Here is a 24,176-nt window from a genome sequence, read left to right on the forward strand (position 1 = left end):
TCTAAGGGAGAGGCCAGCCACCCTTTGGAGGAAGCTCATTTCCGCTGCTTGTATCCGCGATCTCATTCTTTCGGTCACTACCCACAGCTCGTGGCCATAGGTGAGGGTAGGGACGTAGATTGACCGGTAAAATTGAGAGCTTCGCTTTTACACTCAGCTCCCTCTTGACCACAATGGACCGGTGCAGCGTCCGCATCACTGCAGCCGCCACGCCAATCCATCTGTCGATCTCTGGCTCCCTTCTCCCATCACTCGCGAACAAGACCACGAGGTACTTGAACTCCTCCACTTGGGGCAGGAACTCATCCCCGACCCGGAGTGGGCACTCCACCCTTTTCTTTGCTATTCAGTTTTAAAGAAAGTACTGATATGTAAAATGTAATGATATGTAACTGATGTATAGATTGGGCTGCAAATTGCGCATTACTTCAAAAAATTATTCATACCCCTTGAACTTTTGCACATTTTATCATATTACAACCACAAAGTTGGATGGATTTTATTTGCATTATATGTGGTATACCAATACAAAGTAGCAAGTAATTGTGAAGCGAATTAAAAATGGTGTTTAGAAACTTTTTGCAAATAAAAACTTGAAAAGTGTGATGTATTTATTCAGCCCATTTAACTCTGATAACCCTAAATAAAAAACAGTGCAACCAATTGTAATGATAACATTTTGAAAATATTGAGTTACTTCTTTAACACACCACAGTTTATTTTTGGCTCTGTCCCTCACATTGCCTTTACTAGATTACCTCATCTTAATTACATCTCTGTTTAACATGAAGACAGAAACATGTGTGTGAAACAATGTAAAGAGTCTCTGCAAGAGACGTCTGAACCCTTACCTACTAATTGGAGGAAACTCATGAAACTAATTCATGAATGGATAAAATGAGAACAATGGTTTGACACCCACAAAGGTTAGATTCATTTATTTTTAGAATGAGTGAGCACAAAAACATTTGTCAGACATGGGCACAAATATCATAATGCAATAACCTATAAATCATAATCAAGTCTTCAATCTGAACACAAACTAGATAAACTTCAAAGATTCTTCATCCTTCAGATGTTCTTCCTGCTGCTCGTTATCTGATGATATCTGGATGTGAGCAGCTCAGCGCTGGTGCTCAGGGGTTTCCAGGAGAGTAATGGGAGTAGGCTGTGAGCCACTTCACGGGGCAATCCCTAAAATGAAACACACTGTGATTCGCAAGCACAATGAAGTAACACTAACACCACCCACTCACTTTATGTTTGCCAGTAGGGATTTCTCAAACTCCCTTTTCTTTTCTATCGTCCCACTTTCTTTTTTTTTCTTTTGACTTAAATATATTTTTACACGTCTTTTCCTTAATACCTGCTCTATCTGTAGGATTTGGGATTGTTTAAGCCTTTCAAGATGGTTTACCGTCTAGTGTCTACCTCTAAGTACTTAAGTTTGTTTTCTCAGTTTTCTCTGCTTGTGCTCTGTACTGTGAAGCAAGTTACAAAGTCTGGCCTGTCTAGGAAAGAAAGCTGTAGAAATGCCAACCATGCAAGCTAACAGACTTATCAACATCACAACTCAATCATTAAGTTGGAAGTGGTGTAGTACATGATGATCTTTAATCTCAAACATCAGCTGCTGTTGAACAGGTTAGATCTGCAGCAAAAGCTGCCAGTATCAATATTAGTTCTGTAATATTGAAAGCCCAGGAAGTTTCCTGGACAATTCCACATTTTGCTTCAAAGTCTAGGAAGTGGTCCAGAAAGACCACTTTCAAAGTCAAAGTGGTCTTCCTGTGTTTATCATCTGGTGTCCCCTTTTCTCTGTCTTCATGTCCGATGTGAATGTTCTTGGCTCCGTGTCAGTGTGTTTTACTTTGACCTTCATTTCCTGATTATTCGCACTTGTGTTCGTTATGTTTAGCTGTGTCATTTTCCCCACCTGTCTGCACTTATCTATAAATCCTGACTTTGTGTAGGCAGGCCTGTCTTGGGTCTGTGTGATTATTTTGAATTCCTCACTTTTGGGATTTTTTTATTGGTCTTTGCTTTTAACTCCATTAAATGCTTGATTTTGATCATGTCTGCTGGAGTCTTGCATTTTGGTCTTATCCTTACAGATCTCAACAGTTAGGACGTTTACTAAAGAATACCTCTTTTTTTTTTTAATTCCTCAGCAAAGCACAGAACAGAGGTCTGTAGTATAAAGCAAGATTTGGGATTATTCAGTAAATCCAAGGTGTTTTCACTTCTTATATCCACACATCGGTACGGTAACTTGTGTAGTAGACCAAACTTGCGTGATGGGATATCCACTCCTAGGGAAAGTTTGCAGCAGTACTGAATGTTTTCTACTTGTGAATAATCTTTCTCAGTGTAAAATATTTGAAATTGGCCTTTTAACCCTTGCCAGATAAAAGGGCAACAAGGATTGTTTTTTTAGGATCACTCGTAATGTTCTAGGACACAGATGAAATCTCCAGACCTGCACTGCAAACCTTCCTATCCTCTTCTTTTATATATGTGTTCACACTTACAGATGATTCATTAATGAAATGGATTTGATTAGCAGCACATGGCTGCTACTTAGTTTTTTATACGCTGCTTCTGGCTTTTGGCTTAGTTTTTTTTAATATATATATATGTATATATATATAATTACATGGTGTAACATGTCATGTGTTGTTCATCTGCAGTTGTAATTATCATTTGAAGAACTGCTAATGACCCCCTGATTGTTATTATGTCCTGATGTGTTCAGGCTGTCCTTTGTCTTTACCATGACTCTACACTGTTAAACAATGGGTTGAGTTACAAAGCTGACCACATAGCCTGATTGCTGATGTTGGGGTAAATGAAACAAGATAACAGAAAGTTATCAAGAGTTTGTTAATTTGCTTCCTATTGTACACTTCTGCTCTCCTGTGTGTTTGTGTTGAAGATTTTTTACCGCTGATACTTCTGACCCTTCCTCCTTTGGTACTCCATTTCATCTACTGTCCACACAGCTCCCTTTCCTCCCTCCACTCGCACAAAACACTTGTGAAGGCTGAGGTTGTGACGCACTGCATTCTGGAGAGAGGATACAGATACAAGGAAACAGTTCTATCAACATGGAAGCCATGCTATTAAAAACAGTACAGTATAGTGAGATGTTCTGGTTGCCACAGTTTTTTTTTCTATGTTAAACTGTGTCCAAATGTTCAGTTTATTACAATAAAAAGCACTTGTATTCTGTACACAAGTAGGCATCACAATTAATATTTCATCCAAATAGTACAAACCTTCCAGGTGGCAGTATTATGTCTGAAGTAGAAGAACATGGTAGTGAACCAGTTGTAAATCTCATTCAGAGTACGCTGTTTGTCTGGAGACTCCAGGATAGACTGCAACCAGTCACACACATGGAAGGGTAAGCAGTGGCAATATTTGGCAAATTAGTCATAAATAGCTACAGTTTGCAGATAAAACCCGATTCCTACTGTAAACCTTTGAGGAAGACTTACAAAGCCTCGGGCCACCCTTCATTTTATTTATATTTGGTAGGAAAATGGGAAATAGGTAAGACATTCAAAGCTCTTCTTTGGATGTTGGCTGCCTTTTGTTTGTGCAAAATATCATTTTAAGTCTGTCAAAGTGTGTTGCAACTATTGATGCAACTAAAGAAATGGAAACAAACAACGATTTTGTGACAGGCTACAAATAAAGTGCCTAAAGATACAATTTAAAAGCATGAAACCTTTTTTTTCCAAGGTCTTTTGTAAAGTATCTGAATATGAGGGTAAAATGGTGCCGCCATTGCGTGCAATAGGTCGGCAGCCTTATGAAATTTCCCCTTGTGGGACTAATAAAGGTATATCAAATCAAATCAAATGTTGCAGTGACTTGAAAAAAAAACACACATCCAGAGAGTGTGTATAGAAGTGTATACTTTAGAACAGGGGTCCCCAATCTCAGTCCACGAGGGCCAGTGTCCCTGCAGGTTTTAGATCTCACCCTGGGTCAACACACCTGAATCACATGATTAGCTCATTACCAGGCCTCTGGAGAACTTCAAGACATGTTGAGAAGGTAATTTATCCATTTAAATAAGCTGTGATGGATCAAGGACACATCTAAAACCTGCAGGGACACCAGCCCTCGTGGACTGAGATTGGGGACCCCTGCTTTAGAGCCTTGAGAAATCAGGGACCAGTTCAGATCAGACCAACTTCACAAATGAAAATAAAACATTAGACAAACTCACCCATCTTATCAAGTACGCATAGGTGTAAGGAGGCCTGATGTTGTTGTATTTGTAACACTCAATACTGGGAACCAAATCTATAAAAGAACAGTGGGCGTTTCTCATCAGTTTGTCCGATCAAACACACTTCTTTGGATAATGTGCTTTTGAAACATATTTAGAGATAAAACACAACATGCAACAAATATACAGGTACTGCACATTTCAACTGTCAAATGTAATCATTTGTATTAGCTAATAAGCTCTAATAGCATTTTATCTGAAAGAACATATGTTATGGTGAAAACGTAATGTGCATAAAATAGTAAAAAAGTCCATTTGTGTGTGAATCCTAGTGAATTTCACTGTTACCTGGGAGGAGATGATCAGAAGCAGTAGGTCTGTTGCCATGCTGGACCAGCTCTTCCAGATGTTTGGTGGCCCACTGTTGCACTCTGTCTCCACTGGTAACCTGAGGCTGCGGCAGGAACAGAGGAAGGCTGTATTGCCACTCAGAAGCTGCCTTCTGCATATAATGATGAAGGTGGATGTGAACAGACACAGCCATTTATTTTCTCTCCAGAAGAAAAATAAAGCAATATTTCAAGGAAATTCTTGTTTTTACTGTCTTAGCATGTAGACATACCGAGTCAGAGTATTTGTCCTCTGAGAGATGAAGTTGCATTGCAATGAGTTTCTGTTTTTCCAGAATGAGCTGAAAAAAGAGAATTCCCATATATCACTGGATTACTCCTATTTTTAGGAGTCTGGATAACCAGGTTCATGTGTCTACTCTTCATTGCTTCTGTGTTAAAATGCTTAGTCTCAGATTCATTTAGACTGATCTCATAGTAACATAGTAAAATATAGAACATAACAGAAGACTTCACTATCAGAATGCTGGCTCACTTATGGTTCTAGAAGTTTCTAAAAGCAGAATGGGATGCAGAGCCCTCAGTTATCTAGCTGAAACTTCAACTTTAACTAAAATGTTCCTTTTAAGCTTATAGCTACTGCGAGATTGAGTAGGTTCCAAAAATAAAGAAACTTGTATCTATTTTTGGACATATTTACACATGAGCATTCATACAGCATAGTGCTGCTGTAGCTTTGTTTCTCTGGTTTCTACCTGACTTTCCATGTACTGAACAATATCCTGCTGGACCCTCCACTGAGCAATACTTCTGTCACCATGTCCGTGTTCAGAATGAAGATGCCTAAAAGACAAATTGTCACAGGGTATATTCAGGGTTAATACAGGGTTTAAAAATATCCAGAGCTTCCTGCCCTTTGTAAAAAGGCCTCAAAATCTAATAATTGGTTGTGTAAAGACAAAGAAATAAAACTAGACTTTTGAAAACACAAACTACGTGAAACCAAATTTATTGTAAATAAATTTCTATAAATTTCTATAAATATAAATTTAGAAGATTGAAATCGTCTCCAGACCTTTAGTCCGACTCCTTTTTAAAACAATGCAAATATCCAGTAGAATATCCTGGAAAATAAAACCCACATGGTCCACAGTGGGCAACTCACTGTGGGGCCCAAGTACTGGCATGACATTTCAGGCCCAATGACCCCACCATGGGCAGCCCCTGGTGTGGGCTGCCAACACTAAGCACATAGGGGCCTGTTGTGGGGCCCATGCAGACCTGCAGTGAGCCCACAGTATGCCAATGCCAATCAATGAATAAATCATTGACTGTTGTTGTGAATGGGTGCTATATAAGTTGAACTAAAACTGAAATGGATTGAATTAATAAATGCTACTAGTTTTGTTGTGTCCAGAAATGAGGAAATAGCCTTTTCCAACCCTGCCACGCCACACACACACAAAAAATTTATTCATTGAATTAATGCACAGTTCTTACTTCAAGAAACTAGAGAAGTCTTCAAATACTGCTTCACAGCCAGGCCATCGGCAGAGCCCACTCATGAGCAGAACACTGGTCCCCTGTGGGATGCTGGAGGAAACAGAAATGTTTCAGTGATGTGAGTGTGACAGCCAAGAGTGTAAAAACATAACGCACCAAAACCAAGACTTACAAACCATTTTCTGCCAATCTGAGTTTTGATATGAAAAGTTTTCTAACCCGTATATTCAGGATTTATGCATTGCAATGCTATGTGTTGCATAAAATATGCTAACTGCAATATGCAGATACAAAGGACTGTTGTTTTCGGAGCATGGTATGAGCCATTTTTTTCTTAAGCTGTCCTATAGGTAAAGAAATATGAGACAGAAATAAAAGTGAGACAGACAGAACTCAAAAATGATAGCTATAAAATGACGTCTTAATATGAGGTTCAAAAAATAATTCTTGTGGACCAACTTGTTCCAAGTACTAGCAAGGGTTAGGTATCAGCATAGCCAGCTGACAGGGTGTGATGAGCAATTAGAGACAACTAATTTACTAACAAGTCTATGAACCAAATTTAAATGAAAAAAAAATTAATCGTTATTAAAGCCCTGACTTTGGTGATCACCAAATAAATATATAATTAAGTTGTTTACCAGTTTGAAAGACGGAAATGTAATCACAAGTCATTTAAGAAATGGACACTGAAAACCTACAAAAATGAACACTTTATTCTTTATTCATGAACATCCAGGGATGATTTGCTTTTTACTTTTTCAATCTACTCTTTCAACTGTCCTAAAATGCTGTGAATATTTTAAAAATCACAAACTTTGTAGCCAGGGTTATAAAGATCGGCCATATCTATTGGAACTGAAAACAAAATAATATAAATTAGAATCATGATTATTGAAAAAATAGCTGTTACATAATGAGAGTTAAAGACCAGGCTCCACCCACTAAAATTAGATACAAATTTACAACAACTCTTATGCTACATCTAAAACATGAAATATAATGTCAGTCACAAGAGATCACATGTTTGTCTTGGCGTAATATGAACCACCAGCTCAACTTACCCCCAGTCTTTGGGCTCATTTTCACCACAGCCAAGTGCTCATTTTAGTGAACCAAAAGTCTATTTTTTTAATGTGCTGGCTTTTCATCAACATACACTACCAGTCAGAAGTTTTAGAACACCCCAATTTTTCAGTTTTTATTGAAAATTATGCAGTTTAATGTCTCATTGCACTCTGAAATGAAAACATAGTACAAAAAAGCAATTACAGCCGAAATCAATTTATAGACCAAAATGTATTCTAAACTTTTGACTCATCAAAGTAGCACCTGATATAACAACTGAACACAGCCTTGGCATTCTTTCTACAATAGAAATAGAATATTCTCCCATATCTGTAGCAGAAGTTCCCATAAACGTGGACCTTGTAGGTTGCTTTGCTTTCACTCTTCTGTCCAGTTCAAACCAGCTCAATGGGGTTTAAGTCTGGAGACTGTGCTGGACTCCATGTTTTCAAGCTCACCACCTTGTTCTTTGTTCCTGAGGTAGTTCTGGCACAGCTTGGATCTATGTTTTGGTCATTATCTTGCTGTAGGATGAATCCCTGACCAACTAGGTACATACCAGAAGGTCCTGCATGGTGCTGCACAATGCTGTGGTCTCACTCTGTACAAGTCACCGACCCTGGATCCAGTAAAACAGCCCCAGACCATCATCTCACTGTAGACCCATCCTTTTACCTACTCAACGGTGTACAAAGATCCTGTGTGATGAACCGAAGATTTCAAATGTTGATCCATCAGTCCATAATACCTTCTTCCAGTCTTCAGTAGTCCAATGGTGGTGTTTCATGTCCCAGCCAAGCCTCTTTGTCTTATTCTGACGTCTGGCTTTCTTGCTGCAACTCGTCCTGTCAAACCTGCAGCTCAAAGTCTTCTCTTCACAGTTGAAACTGAGACTTTCTTACTACGACCACTATTAAGCTGTGCTTGAAGCTGTTGTCCTGTCAGCCGCCTATCACACAGCTGTTAACTCTCAGCTTGTGTGCTTAACTTGATGAGAGTTCTCTCTTAAAAATAGAGAACTCTCAGCTCTCTCTGTTAACTTGTCTTCTGATTCAGTCGTGTCTTTGGGTCTGCAGACCTCTTCCTGTCAAAGTTTCTGAGCCTTTGGATGTTGAAGGAAACTGTACTCACTGACACCTTGACTTTGCAGTTTCTCTGTAGGACAGGCCGACATTTATAAGTGTTATGATGGTCTGTCTCTCTTCCATTGTTAATCACCTTTTTCTCACCATTTTTGCAGCATCACACTACTTTCTGCAGTACAATACTGTTCAACTGATGCTGACCAACACTTCTTTTATGCAGACAGAGGGGGTTGGAAGTAATCCAGAAAAGCTGGAACACCTGTAGGAATTAGTAGCACCAGCTTTCAAGGCTTGATCAAGCTCCATTTTTGCAGAAGACCTTTAAATTGTTAATACATTTTGTGTTCCCTGAAAAAGACCTTTTGCATAATTCAGATGTTAATTTTTCAGTTTAGGGTAACCTTACTTTTTTTTTTTTTTTTTACCTTTGGCAGTTCACCTGCTTTGTATCATTTCAAACTATTCATTGTACTTGAATGACTTGAACTACAACAAATAACTGGAAAAATTGGGGTGTCCTAAAACCTTTGACAGGTAGTGTATGTGATTTTGATTTTATGATGTAAAATCATGCTACAACAGCTGCCGTAGGCTCCTGCTCCCTGTGACCCATAAACTGGATAAGCAGAAGAAGATGGATGGATAACAACAACTGTGCATGGTTGCTGTGCAAGTGGTACCCCACTCACTCTCAGACCTGGGGTATGAGATACTGTTGATTTGTCAAATAATGGGACAATTCCACAGCTTCTACAACCACCTTTAGCAGTAGTAACTTGCAGTAACTGAGTAATTGTTTTCTGTACGACTTCAACAGTCTCTCACATTATTATAGAAAATGGAGCTTATTCCCAGTTTTATTTATCTATGAACCCAGAATCAGTTAGTTAAACAATAGTTAAGTTGTAAAAACATAAAGGCCTAGATGACCTCTAATTTTTTATTTCTAAATTAAGACAAACTGAAGTTATTGTACTTGGACCTAGAAGTCTCCAGTCTTCCTGGAAGACAGCGACTCATCTTAGAGTTATTTTTGATCACGATATGCCTTTCGATATGAACACTAAACAAAGATCTAGAATCTTTGTTTAACAAAGCAGACAAAGTAAAACTAAAAAGCTAGTTCACACATTTGTTACTTCTAGGCTGGACTACTGTAGTTCCCTGTTATTAAAGCTCACTGAAAAACCTTTGATCTAAATTGCTGCAGAAAAAGTGCTGACAGGAACTAGAGAGAGCATACAGCAGGTAAAGTAAGTACTGAACACTTCACAAAATAATTTCTAAAGGTGCTGTTGAGATGACATTCTCACCAGATGTCAGTAACAACCATTCCAAAAACATGCAATGAAATAAAACCATATGTCAGTAGATGTCCATAAATGAAGACATATGTAATAATAAGAAATGAAACATGAGTATGAAACACAGTGAAATGTATTTAATACTTCATAGAAGAGCATTTTTTTGTTTCAAGATGCCGCCTGTATGGAGAAACTAGTCACATGCATTGCTCGGGTGTGATTTTGGGCCATTCTTCCACACCAACAGTCTTTAAATCCTGATGGTTACATCTATGAGCTTTAGTTGTTTCCATTTGGATTCAGGTCAGGTGACTGACTGGGCCATTATAGCAGCTTTATTTTCTTTGGCTGAAACCAATTGACAGCTTCCTTGGCTGTGTGTTTGGGATCACTGTCTTGCTGAAATGTCCACCCTTGCTTCATCTTCATCATCCTGGTGGATCGCAGCAGATTTTTGTCAAGTTTACCTCTATATATTTTTCTTTGAATTATATGAAGTGTGCCAGTGCTAAATGCAGAAAAATAGCCCCACCCCATAATGTTCCCACAGCCAAGCTTCATTGTTAGTATGGTGTTTTTGGGGAGCTTTTCAGTGCGTTTTGACCTGCAGACATTGCATGTATTATTCTTATTATTCTTATTAAACAGTAGCAGTGACAGTCAGCAATGGTGAGCATGCATACATGGCATACGGCCATGGCAGTTGAGTGCATTACTTATTGTTTTCTTTGAAACAATAGTACCTGTGGATTCTCTTGCACAACTCTGCTGATAACTCTTTTCACTCCTCTGTCTGAAATCTTGCAGGAAGCACTTGTTTGTGGCCAGTTTATGATGAATGATGTTCTTTTCACTCCTGAATTATGGCCCCACAGTGCTCACTTGAACCTTCAGTAGTTTAGAAATTCTTCAGTAGTCAGTGGTACATATGCTGCAACAATGTGGTTGTGAAGCTCATTGGTTTTACCCATCATGAGATGTTTCTTGTATGACACCTTGGTAATGAGACACCTTTTTATAGGCCATCATTTGGGGCCGAACCAGCGCTGATATAAATTTGTAGTGTCTCATTATTAATTACTCATAGATTTCAGCTGATGTCATTCCATACTGTTTTCTTCATGTGTTCAATACTTTTTTTCTTTTTTGTCATTTCTCATTATTACACATAAGTTAATTTAATTACATCTATTGTTCGATTTGCATGTGTGGATTGGATGGATTGTTACCAACATCTAGTGAGAATTTTATGTCAATAGCACCTTAAGAAATATACTTACTTAGAAAATTGGTGAATTGTGTTCAATACTTGTTTTACACATTGTATGTTTCCCATACTGGCTTCTCTTCACTGGCTCTCTATTAAATCAAAAATCAAATTTAAAATCCTTCCTCCTTACATACAATAATAATCATGCCCCATCTTATCTTACAGTAGAGCATGCTGCTCTCAGACTGCAGGCTTACCTGTGTGTATTTAACAGTAGAATGGGAGCCTTCAGCTTCCAGGCCCCTCTTCTGTGGAACCAGCTCCCAATTTGGATTTAAGAGACAGACAGCCTCTCTGCTTTTAAGATTAGGCTTAAAAGTAGCTTTTTTGAAGCTTACGGTTAAGGCTGGATTAGGTAAATTTAGTCGCCTGCAACTGGGGGACACTCACCTCTTTCCACTATACACCACTACTGCATGTCATGAAATTTTGTCTTCTTTTTCCCATCGTTGATTTCCTGACCTGTCTCTCTATGCTTCCCTGGTCTCTTTTCTTTCTCCTTACCCCAACTGGTTGCAGCAGATGGCTGCCTCTTCCTGAGCCTGCTCCTGCTAGAAATTTCTTCCTGTTAAAGGCAAATTTTTCTTTCCCTTTATTGTAAAATACTACTCATGGGTAACTGTCGGATAGTTGGAGTTTTCTCTCTTAAATTGTAGGGTCTTTATTTTTACAGTCTAAAGCACCTTTGAGATTTGGCACAATGTAAATAAAATTGAATTGAACTGAATTAATTGTTACCCGTCATGAAGCCGGGCCTCAAGAGAGGTCTGCTTTTGAATGTCTCCCCTCCTCAAGGAGAGGAAATGATGGCTCGATGTGGGAGAAGATCCCATGTGAGGTGAAGGTTCCTGAAGAATATGGCATGCATCCACCTCTTCCTTGCAAATGGAGACTGCTGCACTGCTTTCTGGATGCAGCAGGGGAAGAAAAGATTGATGTAGATTCTTGCCATAAAAAGTGAAACCGAATACTATATGCTACTGGTGCTACACTACCTAACTGGTATATTACTATACTAAAAAAAATTCTTAAGACCTAAAATAGAGCACCAGCATCTTACACTCAGCAAATCATAGAATTAACACGTGTCACAATGTCATAACAAGCACAGAAAAAAAAATCCTACACTTAATTAAAAAAATTAGCATATAACACTTGTAAACAAACAGACAAAAATATCCTTAGTTTCAGTATTTCATATGTTGTTTTTTTGTTAAATATGGAGCTTATAAGTTCTGCATTTTTAATACATTCTGTATTTGTCTCTATAAGTTTATCTTTTACTTTAGAGAACAATTGTAAGACGATTTGCATGCATTAAATGCAAATCATCTTCTCCTAAAGTAAAGCAAAAGACATTTAAATATCTGTATACCACGTCGTTGCCTGTAAGCGACTGGGGAAACATGACGCAGAACTGATGGTCTCTGCTGCTTCTGTCTAATGCCTTCCATACTGCTCCAGCACTGGAAAGAAAAAAGTATTGATATTGTTTTGGCTGTAACATAATACAGTTTCCTTTTAATCGCTAGGCCTCATTCAAAAACATTTTTTATTTGTTTGGGTTTTTTTTTTTTCATTTTTTAGGAAGAAGTGATGTTTAACATTTGATAGTTTACTAACAAATATTTGTAACAAACTGTTTGCCATTTGTTTCTGTGAATTATAGCGAATGACTAATATCCTGCATACACTATTTACTCACATCACATAAAAAATGTAGTTAAATCCTCTTTTTTTGTGTGTCATGTATCAGGATGAGTACATTCTGAGATATCATCATTTGTTCAATCAATACTCTTAAAATTGCAAATATAAATGTAAATGTTATATTTTTAATGAAAAATGAAATTCTCATTAGGTTTGCACCATTCTTTTCATATAGGGGTTTTAGGGTTATTCCAATGAATCCAAGCTCTGGAATTGGAATTGTCCAACTGGACAAATCTGGGATTTTACAGTAGAAATAATCACAGGTACAGACTAGTAAAATGTGTTTATTTTCATTGTTATTTTCTGTAATTTCCCTGACCAGCATGGAAGGGCAGTATGCAGCAGGGCGTGAAGTTTGCAACTAGATTAGGCCCAAGCACCCCTGTAGCCTCATCAGCTGATTTTAAATCATCAGTTTTTTGAGGTTTCCCTACTTTCCTTGATGACTGGGTGCCATCACTTTGCTTCATCTCAGCTAACTAGACTCGCTGAACCTGATTTGTTGTATTGTGCTGCTGTTGGTGGCTTCTGGAATTATCTGAGAAATCATAGAGCTTCCTTTTTTGGTAATTTTACAAACTGTCTAAGAAGTCAGTCTTTCAACTTTACTGACTGAAATTTGTGTGTATTATTATAAATGTTAGTTAGCACTACAGTGCTTAATAAATTCATTAGACCACCTGTCATAAAAACAAGAAAACACAAATAGTAATTTGTCAGAAATGAGTTTAAACTAAAAATTATTCTTATTTATTAGGCAAATAACAAACTCAACTCACAGTTTTAGATCCAAATTTGAGCCGGCACTCTGGACTTGCCTGAGATGTCAGAAATTAAATATACATGTGCATTAACATTTTTTCTGCTTTTTTCTGAAAGTTCATGCAACAATAATTTAAAAATAATTATAATAAAGAAACATATAACTTTTTTAAATAAACATTATCTAACATTATATCCAGTGTATACAGTTTAACCAACTGCTACAGCTCCCAACTGGAACATAAAAAAACGCAGATTTTTGATAATAATAAAACATCATTAAACTTTCTCTTGTTTATTTTAAGCTTATTTTCACAGACACTATAATAATAGATTTCATAAATCCTTCTTTCCAAAAAGCTTTGACGCTGTGCAGAATTTAAACACTGACACAAGACAAATCACATTTCCTAGTTTCAAAGTTTGAAATGTCATCTTTGTATTGTTTATGTTACGTAGGCTTTAAATGTTTAGTAACTGAAGTTACTGAAACAAGTTTATTCCAATTAATAATAATAATAATGGATTGGATTTATATAGCGCTTTTCAAGGCACCCAAAGCGCTTTACAATACCACTATTCATTCACTCTCACATTCATACACTGGTGGAGGCAGCTACGGTTGTAGCCACAGCTGCCCTGGGGCAGACTGACAGAAGCGAGGCTGCCATATCGCGCCATCGTCCCCTCTGGCCAACACCAGTAGGCAAGGTATTCCAATTAAGTGATGTTATTTGTTACATACCTGACTTCCTGACACAGACATGGGTGGCTCTTCCATCTGTTTGATGCTGTCAAGTTGGCGTTCGACTTTTTGTTGTCCAAATTTCATGTACTCATCAGAAGTCTCTGGCATTTCTTAAGACACAGAAGACACATTAATGCCTCACTAGAAAGACTTTGAAAACCACATTTTATCATGGAAGTTTTGTCATTTTCTCTACTCCATGAGGGTAGATTCAAACGCTACAAATAAGTAAAGTGTGTTACAAAATGTTCCTTTAATTTAATATATCTGGGAGACATACTGACATATAAACAAACTCTGGCTATTATCTGTAGAATTAACACATAATAACAGTGAAAGAAAACTGCAGCTCTGAACAAGTTTTAAATCACTGCACTCCCATTGTTAAATATTAGGTGTGGATTCTTTTCTTTAGTTGCAAGCATCCTAATAAGATGCTAAGAAGCTGGTTTTAGTTTAAATTGTTTAAGTGATCAAAGATTCAAAGTGCTTGGAACTTCTTCAGAACTCAAAGAACTCAAACCACCAAAGTTTTTTAGTAGCTATGTAAAACACTATTTATTATTTAATCGTTTTTAGAATGTGACATGATTCTAACGGCAGTCATATGACTTACACCATTCTGGCTTGGGCAATTCCCAGCTTAACAAGTTCTGCAACAAATGTTGGGGAACCAGGTCATATTAATGAAAATAGACTACTGGAATAAGAAACACTGACAAGGACAGAGAACATGGAATTGATGGAGTGCTACTATAAGGACCGTTCACAACAGGAGAGGTTACACGCAAAGCATATAGGAACTTTGGATGAGCAGAATACCAACGTCCGCACTGATCAAGAAGCACGTGGAAGGTGAGTGCTATAACATCAACAAAGGAAATATAATATCAACACTAGAAATACAAAGACTACAGCAAAGTGGGAACAATACTGAGCAGTATGGCTGTTTGGTTGAAACAAGATCACTACACAACCAATGATAAGCCTTGCTCATCTCAATGAGAAAGTTCCTAGAGGACAGGAAATCAGCCAATTACACATCTATATACTCAGCTGGATCAGCAGCATCAGGAGACAGATGCCCATGATGTCAAAACATGAGCACCATTTCCACAGAGGCAGGAGTCACCCCAAGCTAACAGGACCCACGTTTCAGACTGTGCAAAGGTGCCCTGGAGACTTTTTAGCACACAGCTGTGGGACAGGTCTGGACTGGGACAGAAAAATCGGCTCTGATATTTTTGGTTCAGGAGGCCTACAGCCGATTGTCCAGTTTAATATGTGCACATATTTGTGAAATTCTTCAAAGCAATACTAAAGATGAGTAGCACAAGCAAAAATGTGAAATAGAAGAGAATAAGTAGGTCAAAGTAGCAAAACAGGCAGTAATGAAAATGAATGAATGAAGATTATGCAGCTCTCACCTCTAAATTTAACAAATCAAACTCCCAAAGAAAGGGTTGCTCCTGTGTGTGGGCATTTTTACAAGCAGCCAGCTGAGCACAGCCAGCAAGAGGATTACCTCAATGTGACTTCAACTTCCAGAGGGAAAGCCTCTGATGTCTGCCTGTGCTTATGCACCCCAAAGCAGTTCAGAATACCTTTGGAGTCTTTGTGTCAGATCTTGGAATGGGTTTAGGATAGGGAATTTACCTCAGAAGTTAGGAAGGTATTGTGTTGCAGCAGCCCATTAAATATAAAATACAAAAATGACACCTCGATAAATCAAAATATGATATGATACACTAAGAAGCTTAAATATCAAATTATTGTAGGTGCAGTGGGATGAGTTGGTAAAGAGTTCCTGTATCAGTCACTGACTTTGTTATATGAGGTCTTATATCTTTGACACTCAGCTAAAGAGAGGAGCAGAACTTTCAACTGAGTTGCATCCAACTGGCAGGCACAGCTGCCAGTCAGACCTGTAAAGTAGTGAGGTCTGACAGAGTCCCCTGTCCATACGGTCTTTAACTCTGACATTCAGAAGAATTTCACCTGTATCTCAGGAGAGTGTTGGAAGTCTGCAACTTCCTTGCTGGAGGAAGTACAACCTAAAGAATTGTGGGAAGCCACGTCAGTTAAACTGAAAAAGGTCACTGGGATAGGTAAGAAATTCCCTTGTGAAAAGGAGCCACATTTGGATGAGAGTCATCCCAAGTTACCAAAGGCTCTGGATACTCTGGAGCTTATTTAGTGGGCATGCCTCTTCAGTGTTTTGTGGAGGTGCAGACTGGAGCCCTGGTTGGTTCTGATAGTCAAGAAGAATACCAAATTAGAGGTATCACGGCCACTTAATCATCCACTTACAGTACATACTTCTATAATCAAAGTGAGAGCTGTGCCCTCATGCTTGGCACAAAATCAACCATATTTTCAGTGGGTACTGGACTCTCCCATGGTTGTCCCTTGTCTCTAGTCTGTGACATTCATGCACAGGAGGGAACTCCATAGCGCTCCTACCATTTGTGAGTCTTGTGCTTATTTCTGGCTTCTAATTTTGTTGAACATCTGATGTTTAATGACATCAGATGTTCAACAAAATTAGATTTACAGATTTACACATCAGATTTACAGATTTACAGGCTCTGCCAGTCTTGTATTTTCAGAGACACATGCCACAGTCTCTTCCCCCATTGACAGACTCCAACGTCTTAGACTACAGATATCTCTTTTGTTCTAAAGCTCCACTGTGAGGTGAAGAGTCATTTTAACCAAAACTGCTGCATGTAAAGAACTGGATCAGATAAAATACTCAGACCAGCCATCAGGCATCAACAACCAGGCTGCTTTCAATCAGATTTCATTCTGACTGAACTTCACTTGACTGTCTTGAACATGACTACATGCCGAAATGCTTTGAATTTCTGAGATAGTTTGATACATTTAGTGTTACAAGTATCATTTACATATCTTGAGTAACCACAGTCAAAAGTCAGTAGGGTTTTGATAAAAGTTTAAAAAAAAATTTAATTATAGCAATCCTCAAAAAAGCTAAGCTACTTCATGAGTAAGTTCCATTTTTATTAGACTTGATTTTAAAGAGAAAAATGTCAGACCTCTGGTAGAGGACATGAGACGACTTTAGGAGGACCTACACATAAACACACTGTGTGTACGTGCCTGTGCTCAGTTATATTTAACAGAGACTGTTAAAAATAATGAAGTTAAATTCAATTAATAATATTACAACAAATCCTGTCTCAAGGTTATTCAACTGTTTGCTAAAAACCCTGGAATAAACAAGTCAGAGTAAAAGATTGCTGACAATCTTCCTACTTGGACAATACTTCAGGGATTTTGACAGTTTGTATCATTTTGTGGCACCCTTTCTGCCTCAAAATGATACATTTTTATTGTATTTCTACCTTTTGCTTCTGCATTAAGTAGGAACACATAGAAAAGCAAAAAAGTTTGAATGTAATCTCAGAAGCGTGTGATTGTGTGAAAAGTCTCCAGGCAATGAGAATCAAGCATTTAATACAGCCATGAACACATTAAAGGCTCAAGTATGTAAAGTCTTTCCTGCAGCAGGCTGTGGTTGTTCGCAGGTGCTCTCTCTCTCGCTCTCTCTCTCTCTCTCTCACACACACACACACACACACACACACACACACACACACACACACACACACACACACACACAGATAGCATCAACAAAGAAGTCTACAGAACGAGTGGGAAGCTGTTCTACTTTCATGCTGCATGGTGACATATCACCTGCAAGCAATGGGACCTGCTTTTTTCAAATCAGACAATATTTTTCCTGGAGCAGCACTTCACTACGTGATACTCAGCAAATGTCTGAATATTTTTTTTAAAAACTGTTTCAAATCAATGTTGAAAAATACCGTCATTCATTTCACCCTTTGTTTATTTAATTTAAACCTTTTTAAAGTCCGTAGCTTGGTTACATGGTCATGGTTACAATAACACACACCTGGAAATATTGAATATTGGTCTACCCTTTAAAGTTCAGTGTTGATGGTTTTCACCCCCTCTCTCTTGTTATTTTCTGTCAACTCTAGAATTGATTTTTTTGCCTCTTGTATGAACAGCCAACATATCTGGCTTTTGTGTGTTATATCACTATGCCCTATAGCTGAATGTGTATACAAATCTGGTAAGTGGAGAAATACACAGAACCACTGACAGTTCTGTGTCAGCGTTTCTGTGTGAAAGTGAGTCAATCACCATAACCTCTGTAAACAGCATTAAATAGACGGGTACAGAAGTTGTTATGGAACTGTACTTCATCTGGTTTTGTTAAAAATTAAAGTAAGAGCTAAATTTGAGTCACTGAACCTATTCTTTTGTGTTGTTGGTGCTTTTTGGAGCATTTTAATGGAATTTGCTGACTAAGAATAAAATGACTTGCTATGTAGTACTGGCCCGCCAATGTTCACTTTTACTAAGTATAATTTATGGATGTGTGTTGTTGTTTCTTATGACATGTGTAAAAATAAATCACTGTGGTTATATTTTTGCATAGAGTGGACACACTAAGTGGCAAAATTCAGACACTTGTCCAGTTTGTGGACCATGTAGGACAGTCTTGATACCAGTGAATAGACTGGTATCTTTTAGTCAAGCCTCTTTCACACACTCTTTTTTTAGGCCTAGGCACTTTTAAGGTAACAGTCACGCACACTCATGCAGCTGCACTGGGGACAATTCAGGGTTCAGTACTTAACCCAAGGATTCTTGGACAAGAGGAGCTGGGAATTGAACCACCAGGATTTACATACCAAGTCACAGATATGTTGTCTATTTAAGTTGCGATGAAGGCCACATGCCAAACTCATCAGGCAATTAAGTTACTCTACAACCTAGAAGCATGAAGTTTTGACATCTTCTGTCTTTCTGTTCTTCTCTGTACTCCTTTCAAGTGGGTGAACTTGTGCCAAAAGCCGTGTTAAAAAAACAGTGTTAAAACCCAGTCTCAAAGATGAACATCTTGTTAAATATATTCTTTCCCCTTCTGCAAGTTCTGCATGTTCAGTTTGGGTCAAAAGACAGTATCATGATAAGTTACTGGGAAAACGAGTCAGTCTTTTTAGGCATGCTTGATTTTTCACAAGCTTTCTCCTGAGAATGTTTAATACAGTCAGTGCCTCGGTATTTAAATTTCTAAGACATATCTTTGGTTTTAATTTCTTCCATACTTCCAGATATACCACTGGAATAAATCTTAATAAATTACGTTGGCACAAGACTCTTATCGAAATGCCATATTTTTCAGTGAAGCAAGTAATGTTTACAATCAACACGGAAATAAAGTACGCACATTTTTGGGGGGTCTGATCCTTTCTTTCAGTTATTGTATCAGACTGAAGGGAAGCGTCTGTACAATGAGCCAAAACAGCACACATACTGAATGTCTGATGCAAATGCACACCCACAACAACAGGAATTCAGTAGAAAGTAAGAGCAGCAGGTTTGTGGCTTCTCAGTGTCACCTTTCATTCTTGTTTTCTTTTTCAGCTTCATCTTACCTGGAGAGGACCATGATAGTCTGCATCTGTTTTGTCAAAGTGAGGAGAATTTTAGTCATAACCCCACACTAAATATAAGAGATATGATGCTTCATATTTGCTATTTCCTGTCTGGATATTTCATTCGGCCACATTATAGCATGGAAAGTTGCAGATGCCTCATACTGGTACTACTATGAATGTGTGGGTTTACTATTCTCATACTCCCATATCTGAAATAAAACTTCTCAATTACATTGATACATTGAAATCAGCGAGACTGGTGAAGGGTTAATCATTTGTATTAGTATCAGTAAGTACAATGATTTAGCATCTCCTGTTGTTTTATTTAATTCATTAAAATGGTTCCCATCTTTGCGTTCACATGAATTTGCCTGAAACACACTTGACAGTAAAAACAGACCTAATAACTGAATGTCAGATGATGTTTTAATATGTGAATGGGAGACTGGAAATAAATCCAGTGTGTTTTTATTCTCTGCCTGCCTCATAGAGCAGGCTGAATTTAAAAAAAAAAAATTAAAAAAACACTAATAAAATCTTAAGTCAGGTCTTTTTAACATAAATGACTAACTGGTCAAAATTTTAGTCAACCCTTTCACATATCTACAGAAAGTCAGATTCTATTATAACAGACTCGTTATATCAATCATCTTTACTCCAGTTTTCTATCAGAGTGGGTTTTCTTGTTCCTCTCAACCTTCAGACCAAGAGGTGTGATGCAGATAAACAGATTTAATTTGAACGGAGGAAAAGGAAGTAGGCCTACACAGAATATTATTGTCATGACTAAAGCTCTAGTTTTTGCACAATAGCACTGATAGCCTCATCACGGCACTAGATAGCACACACACACACACACACACACACACACACACACACACACACACACACACACACACACACACACACACACACACACACACACACACATATGTATATAACAGATGTGGAAAATTGCAAATGCTGAAGTGTTTGTGTTCCTGATTCCTGCCGACTGACTTTGAAATTGTGAGCAGTCCACCTGTCCAGTATAGAATCAGCCTCTTTCCCAGCAGCAGCAAAGAATGGCTCAAGCCCCAAAACAACCTTCCCCAGTGTTATAGTTTCACCAAATGTGATATTTGTATGTTTCACTTTTCTGACACTATTCCATAGCTCAGCAATTATTTGATTATTATATAATGATTACAAGATTAATACATGATTTAGTATGCAGAAACCAGTATTGCATATTGCATATGTAAGATGTAAATATGACTATTTTTTAAAATATTAATGCCTTGAAGAGAATATTTGTATGAGGCATACCCTGTTTTATAGAAACTGCACTACATTTTAAACAACGACTGTAAATTTCATGTGATTTCATGTTCAGTTAACGCAGGGCGTTTAAGTTGATCCTCCTGTTTCACTAGCTAGCATATAACTTGTGATTTCAGCAGTTCTATTGGTCAGTTAGCAATAAATCAGACTAAGATAGAAGAGCAGAATGAAATGTGTTATAAGAAAGATGCTCTAAGCCATAGGTGTCAAACTCTGGCCCGCGGGCCAAATTTGGCCCGCAGCCTAATTACATTTGGCCCGCGAAGCCATACCAAAATACTATTAGAGCTGGCCTACTGGTATTATACAGCTAATATATATATTGTTTAGTATTAAGCTTTGCTTGTTCCATATTCAGTTTTCCAGCTAAACTTATTTGAGTCCATAAGAAAAGATTCATTCTTATATCTGGAGGAAGATTTTTTTTCAATAAATATTAATGATAGCCCGCGACTTTGTTCCAGTTTTGAATTTTGGCCCATTGTGTATTTGAGTTCGACACCCCTGCTCTAAGCCTTTCACAGCGGTAATACACTCTTTACCACTGCACTGTTATTTCCTGGTGTCAGCTAACAAGATGGCTGCAGCTTTTACAAAAGTCTGGAGAGGAGTTTTCACTTTTGTGCCTTTTTTTATTAATAACTCTTGTAACTCTCCTCATCCATACGTCCAACACTGTATACAAGTCTACAAGTTCCACAACAACACACCTCATATTGACAGAACAAAGAACATGCTCTGGGTTATGTTAGTTATTAAAAAAACAAACATCTAATGTAATACAACACACCAAAATCATTTCCAAACCTTAACACACACACACACACACACACAGACACACACACACACACACATTTAGCCAACACATAAATAAAACGTGTTTAATAAACATTATGAACGTCTCGATGTACTTGGTGCCACTAACGTGCAGTAAATGACGGAGGATGTCATTCTGATGCTAAAAGACTGAGAGTGAGGTAGAAATGAACTTTAATCATTTATTACATGAACACTAGGACAAAAAAGTCCAACTGAATGCTTCAGTCCCTGAGGGCACAATTGTTTAAAAAAAACAGAGTCATTTTAGTGGCCTGAAGAGTCCTCACTTCACAAAAAGCAAAGAACAAGATTTTTTCAATCTGTTTTGTATACTTTTAAATAAATAAATGTTAAATACATTTAAATACATTAAAAAAAACATTAATATTTTATATTTTATGTATTGACCCTACAAATGAGAAGATAAAATGCTTTTTCTGTTCACTATTTCACCTATAGCTGAGAAACTGCACAGCAAAATGACCATAAACTCTTTCTAGAAACATTCTGTAGATGAAAAAAAAAGTTAAAAGATTAATACTGCAGTTTGGGGGAAATGGATGAGTGAAATTGCTCTAAACTGTTCAAATCTCTGAAACTGAAATGGGCTCAGGTCTATAAAAAGAGAGAGCTCGGCCACACACGTCCCGCTGTGCAACAGGACCTCTCTGTCACCATTTGATTTACCTCATCATGATCGTAAGCTTTAATAGTGCCAAATGTTTTAGTGTGTGCGTTTTTAAACCGCATGCATATATTAACATATCAAAGTTAAATGCACTGTAGTATGAAATCGTCACCTTTGATAAATCTCAAAATTATCATCTTAAATAGCTTCCCAAAGATTTCTGTGTATCTGTGTATCTGTGTATATGCTGCTTTTGATAAAATTTTGATTTGAAATATTTGGATTGACTGTACATCCTTGTTGACTGAGTGTTGCCATCATCGCAAAGTTTTTAAAATATGCTCTGAACATCTCACTCTGCATTGAGTCCAATTAAATAACTTTTGAAAATTTATTGTAAAACAGTACGATTTGTGCTTACCGGAGAAGCGTATGCAGAACCTCCTCCTTGCCACAGTCTTCCTTTTCTCAGGTACTTCGAGGGAGAAATGATTCAAAGGGGGAGTAATTCCACAGGAAATATGGTTTTCAGCAACTACGACTTCAAGATGTATGACAGATAGACCTTATTTTGAGGAAGACTGCAAAGTGTGGTTGGCAACACAAGAAAAAAGTAAAAAAAAAAAAAGAAGAAAAAAAGTTATATTTCACAAAAAACCCAAACAACCCAACAACAAAAAGAGCACATACAATTTTCAGCTTAACGTTTAATTTTACTCAGCAGCGCTGTGCTTTTTTGTTTTAAAGGAAAATATAATTAAATGTTAAATATCAGAATCAATCTTGGACATCTGACCTGAAATAAATGTTTCTGGTACTGCTTTATGTACAAAGACCAGAATAAAAAGATACGTGTTCAGCACTCACCTGACTATCTGAGAGCACAAGGACACATCAAAGCAGCACAACATCAACTTATATTTATACCCAGAGCAGGAGATGGGGGAATGTAAAGCTCATGTAGTCAGCAAATCAAAACACACCAAGAAACTGCAACAAAAACATTTCCAAACTCTGCTGTGACAACCTAAAAAAAATCTGTCTGTTGGAAAGTAAACTGTTTTATACCTGAGCAAGAAGTGCAAACGGATTTATGAAAGGTTCCGACAGTTTTGACAAAATAACAACTTTTTCCGTCTTCCCACATAGCTCACCTTCTTCTGTCCATTCTTTCACGCAGGTTATGTCTTTATTCACCAGTCAACAGCACATCAGCATGACAGGTCTTTCAATTTAGGCTTGCACCAGAACTGCAATACAAGTGTGCAAATTTTAAAAACTGACATTTAAAAGTGTTTTTCAATCTAAATCTATGAGGCACGAATGAAACAGGAAAAAAGTGAAAAACTGCTTTTCTAAGGAAGCACCTCTCTTCTTCTTAATGGACAATTTCAATGAATCAAACCCCAGCTTTGTATCTGCCTTCTGGGCATCCACTGAGTCTGGAAGGCAGACCAACGGCCCATCCGTGAGGCAGATATCTAAACCACATCGGGTCTTTGCAGCAAAATGCCAAAGAGCAGAATTCAAGTAAAAAAATTTATTAAAAAAACAGAAAGAAAGAAATCTAAAATTGTTTCATCACACAGAAGCATGTCACACAATCTGAAAATACATCTATAGAAGTAATAATTCCTATTTTGTGAGTGTGAATCAATTCTTCACTGGTTCAGGTTGGTGTGATATTCTTGAAGCCTACAGGACTCTGGGCAGTGTGTCTATAACACTGGGACAGGGTTTTGGGTGAAGTTGAAAAAGCAAACATGTACTGCAAAATGTCAGAGATTTGCATTTATTAGTTTAGTTTCTACATGGAATCAAGACCACATTCCTTGTTTATGTCTTAAAAGTAACACAATAAG

General features: G+C 37.7%; 1 protein-coding gene across 1 annotated transcript; it reads right to left on the reverse strand.

Moving 5' to 3' along the window:
- Positions 1–632: 632 nt before the first annotated feature.
- foxp3b (forkhead box P3b) lies at positions 633–23,494 on the reverse strand. Its single transcript, XM_040003789.1, has 14 exons — positions 23,182–23,494; positions 22,736–22,895; positions 14,044–14,156; positions 13,316–13,354; positions 12,199–12,289; positions 11,562–11,730; positions 6,094–6,186; positions 5,349–5,436; positions 4,866–4,934; positions 4,592–4,745; positions 4,241–4,317; positions 3,279–3,380; positions 2,945–3,066; positions 633–1,194 (listed from the first exon to the last, which is right to left on the reverse strand). Exons 3-14 carry the CDS (start codon positions 14,152–14,154, stop codon positions 1,137–1,139), a joined length of 1,173 nt encoding a protein of 390 aa, XP_039859723.1. The 5' UTR covers positions 14,155–14,156; positions 22,736–22,895; positions 23,182–23,494; the 3' UTR covers positions 633–1,136.
- Positions 23,495–24,176: the final 682 nt, after the last annotated feature.

The sequence above is a fragment of the Simochromis diagramma genome, unplaced genomic scaffold, assembly GCF_900408965.1.
Source record: "Simochromis diagramma unplaced genomic scaffold, fSimDia1.1 OVJJ01000466.1, whole genome shotgun sequence".
NCBI classification, from domain to species: domain Eukaryota; kingdom Metazoa; phylum Chordata; class Actinopteri; order Cichliformes; family Cichlidae; genus Simochromis; species Simochromis diagramma.

Bases quoted from the DNA above. Each gene is read 5' to 3' on its own strand.
- foxp3b (XM_040003789.1), bottom strand. From the start codon at position 14,154: ATGCCAGAGACTTCTGATGAGTACATGAAATTTGGACAACAAAAAGTC. The intron at 13,355-14,043 runs GTATGTAACAAA...CTGACATCTCAG, and splicing joins TGTCTGTGTCAGGAAGTCAG to GCAAGTCCAGAGTGCCGGCT. The intron at 6,187-11,561 runs GTAACAATTAAT...TGTTTCCTCCAG, and splicing joins GAGGCCCGGCTTCATGACGG to CATCCCACAGGGGACCAGTG.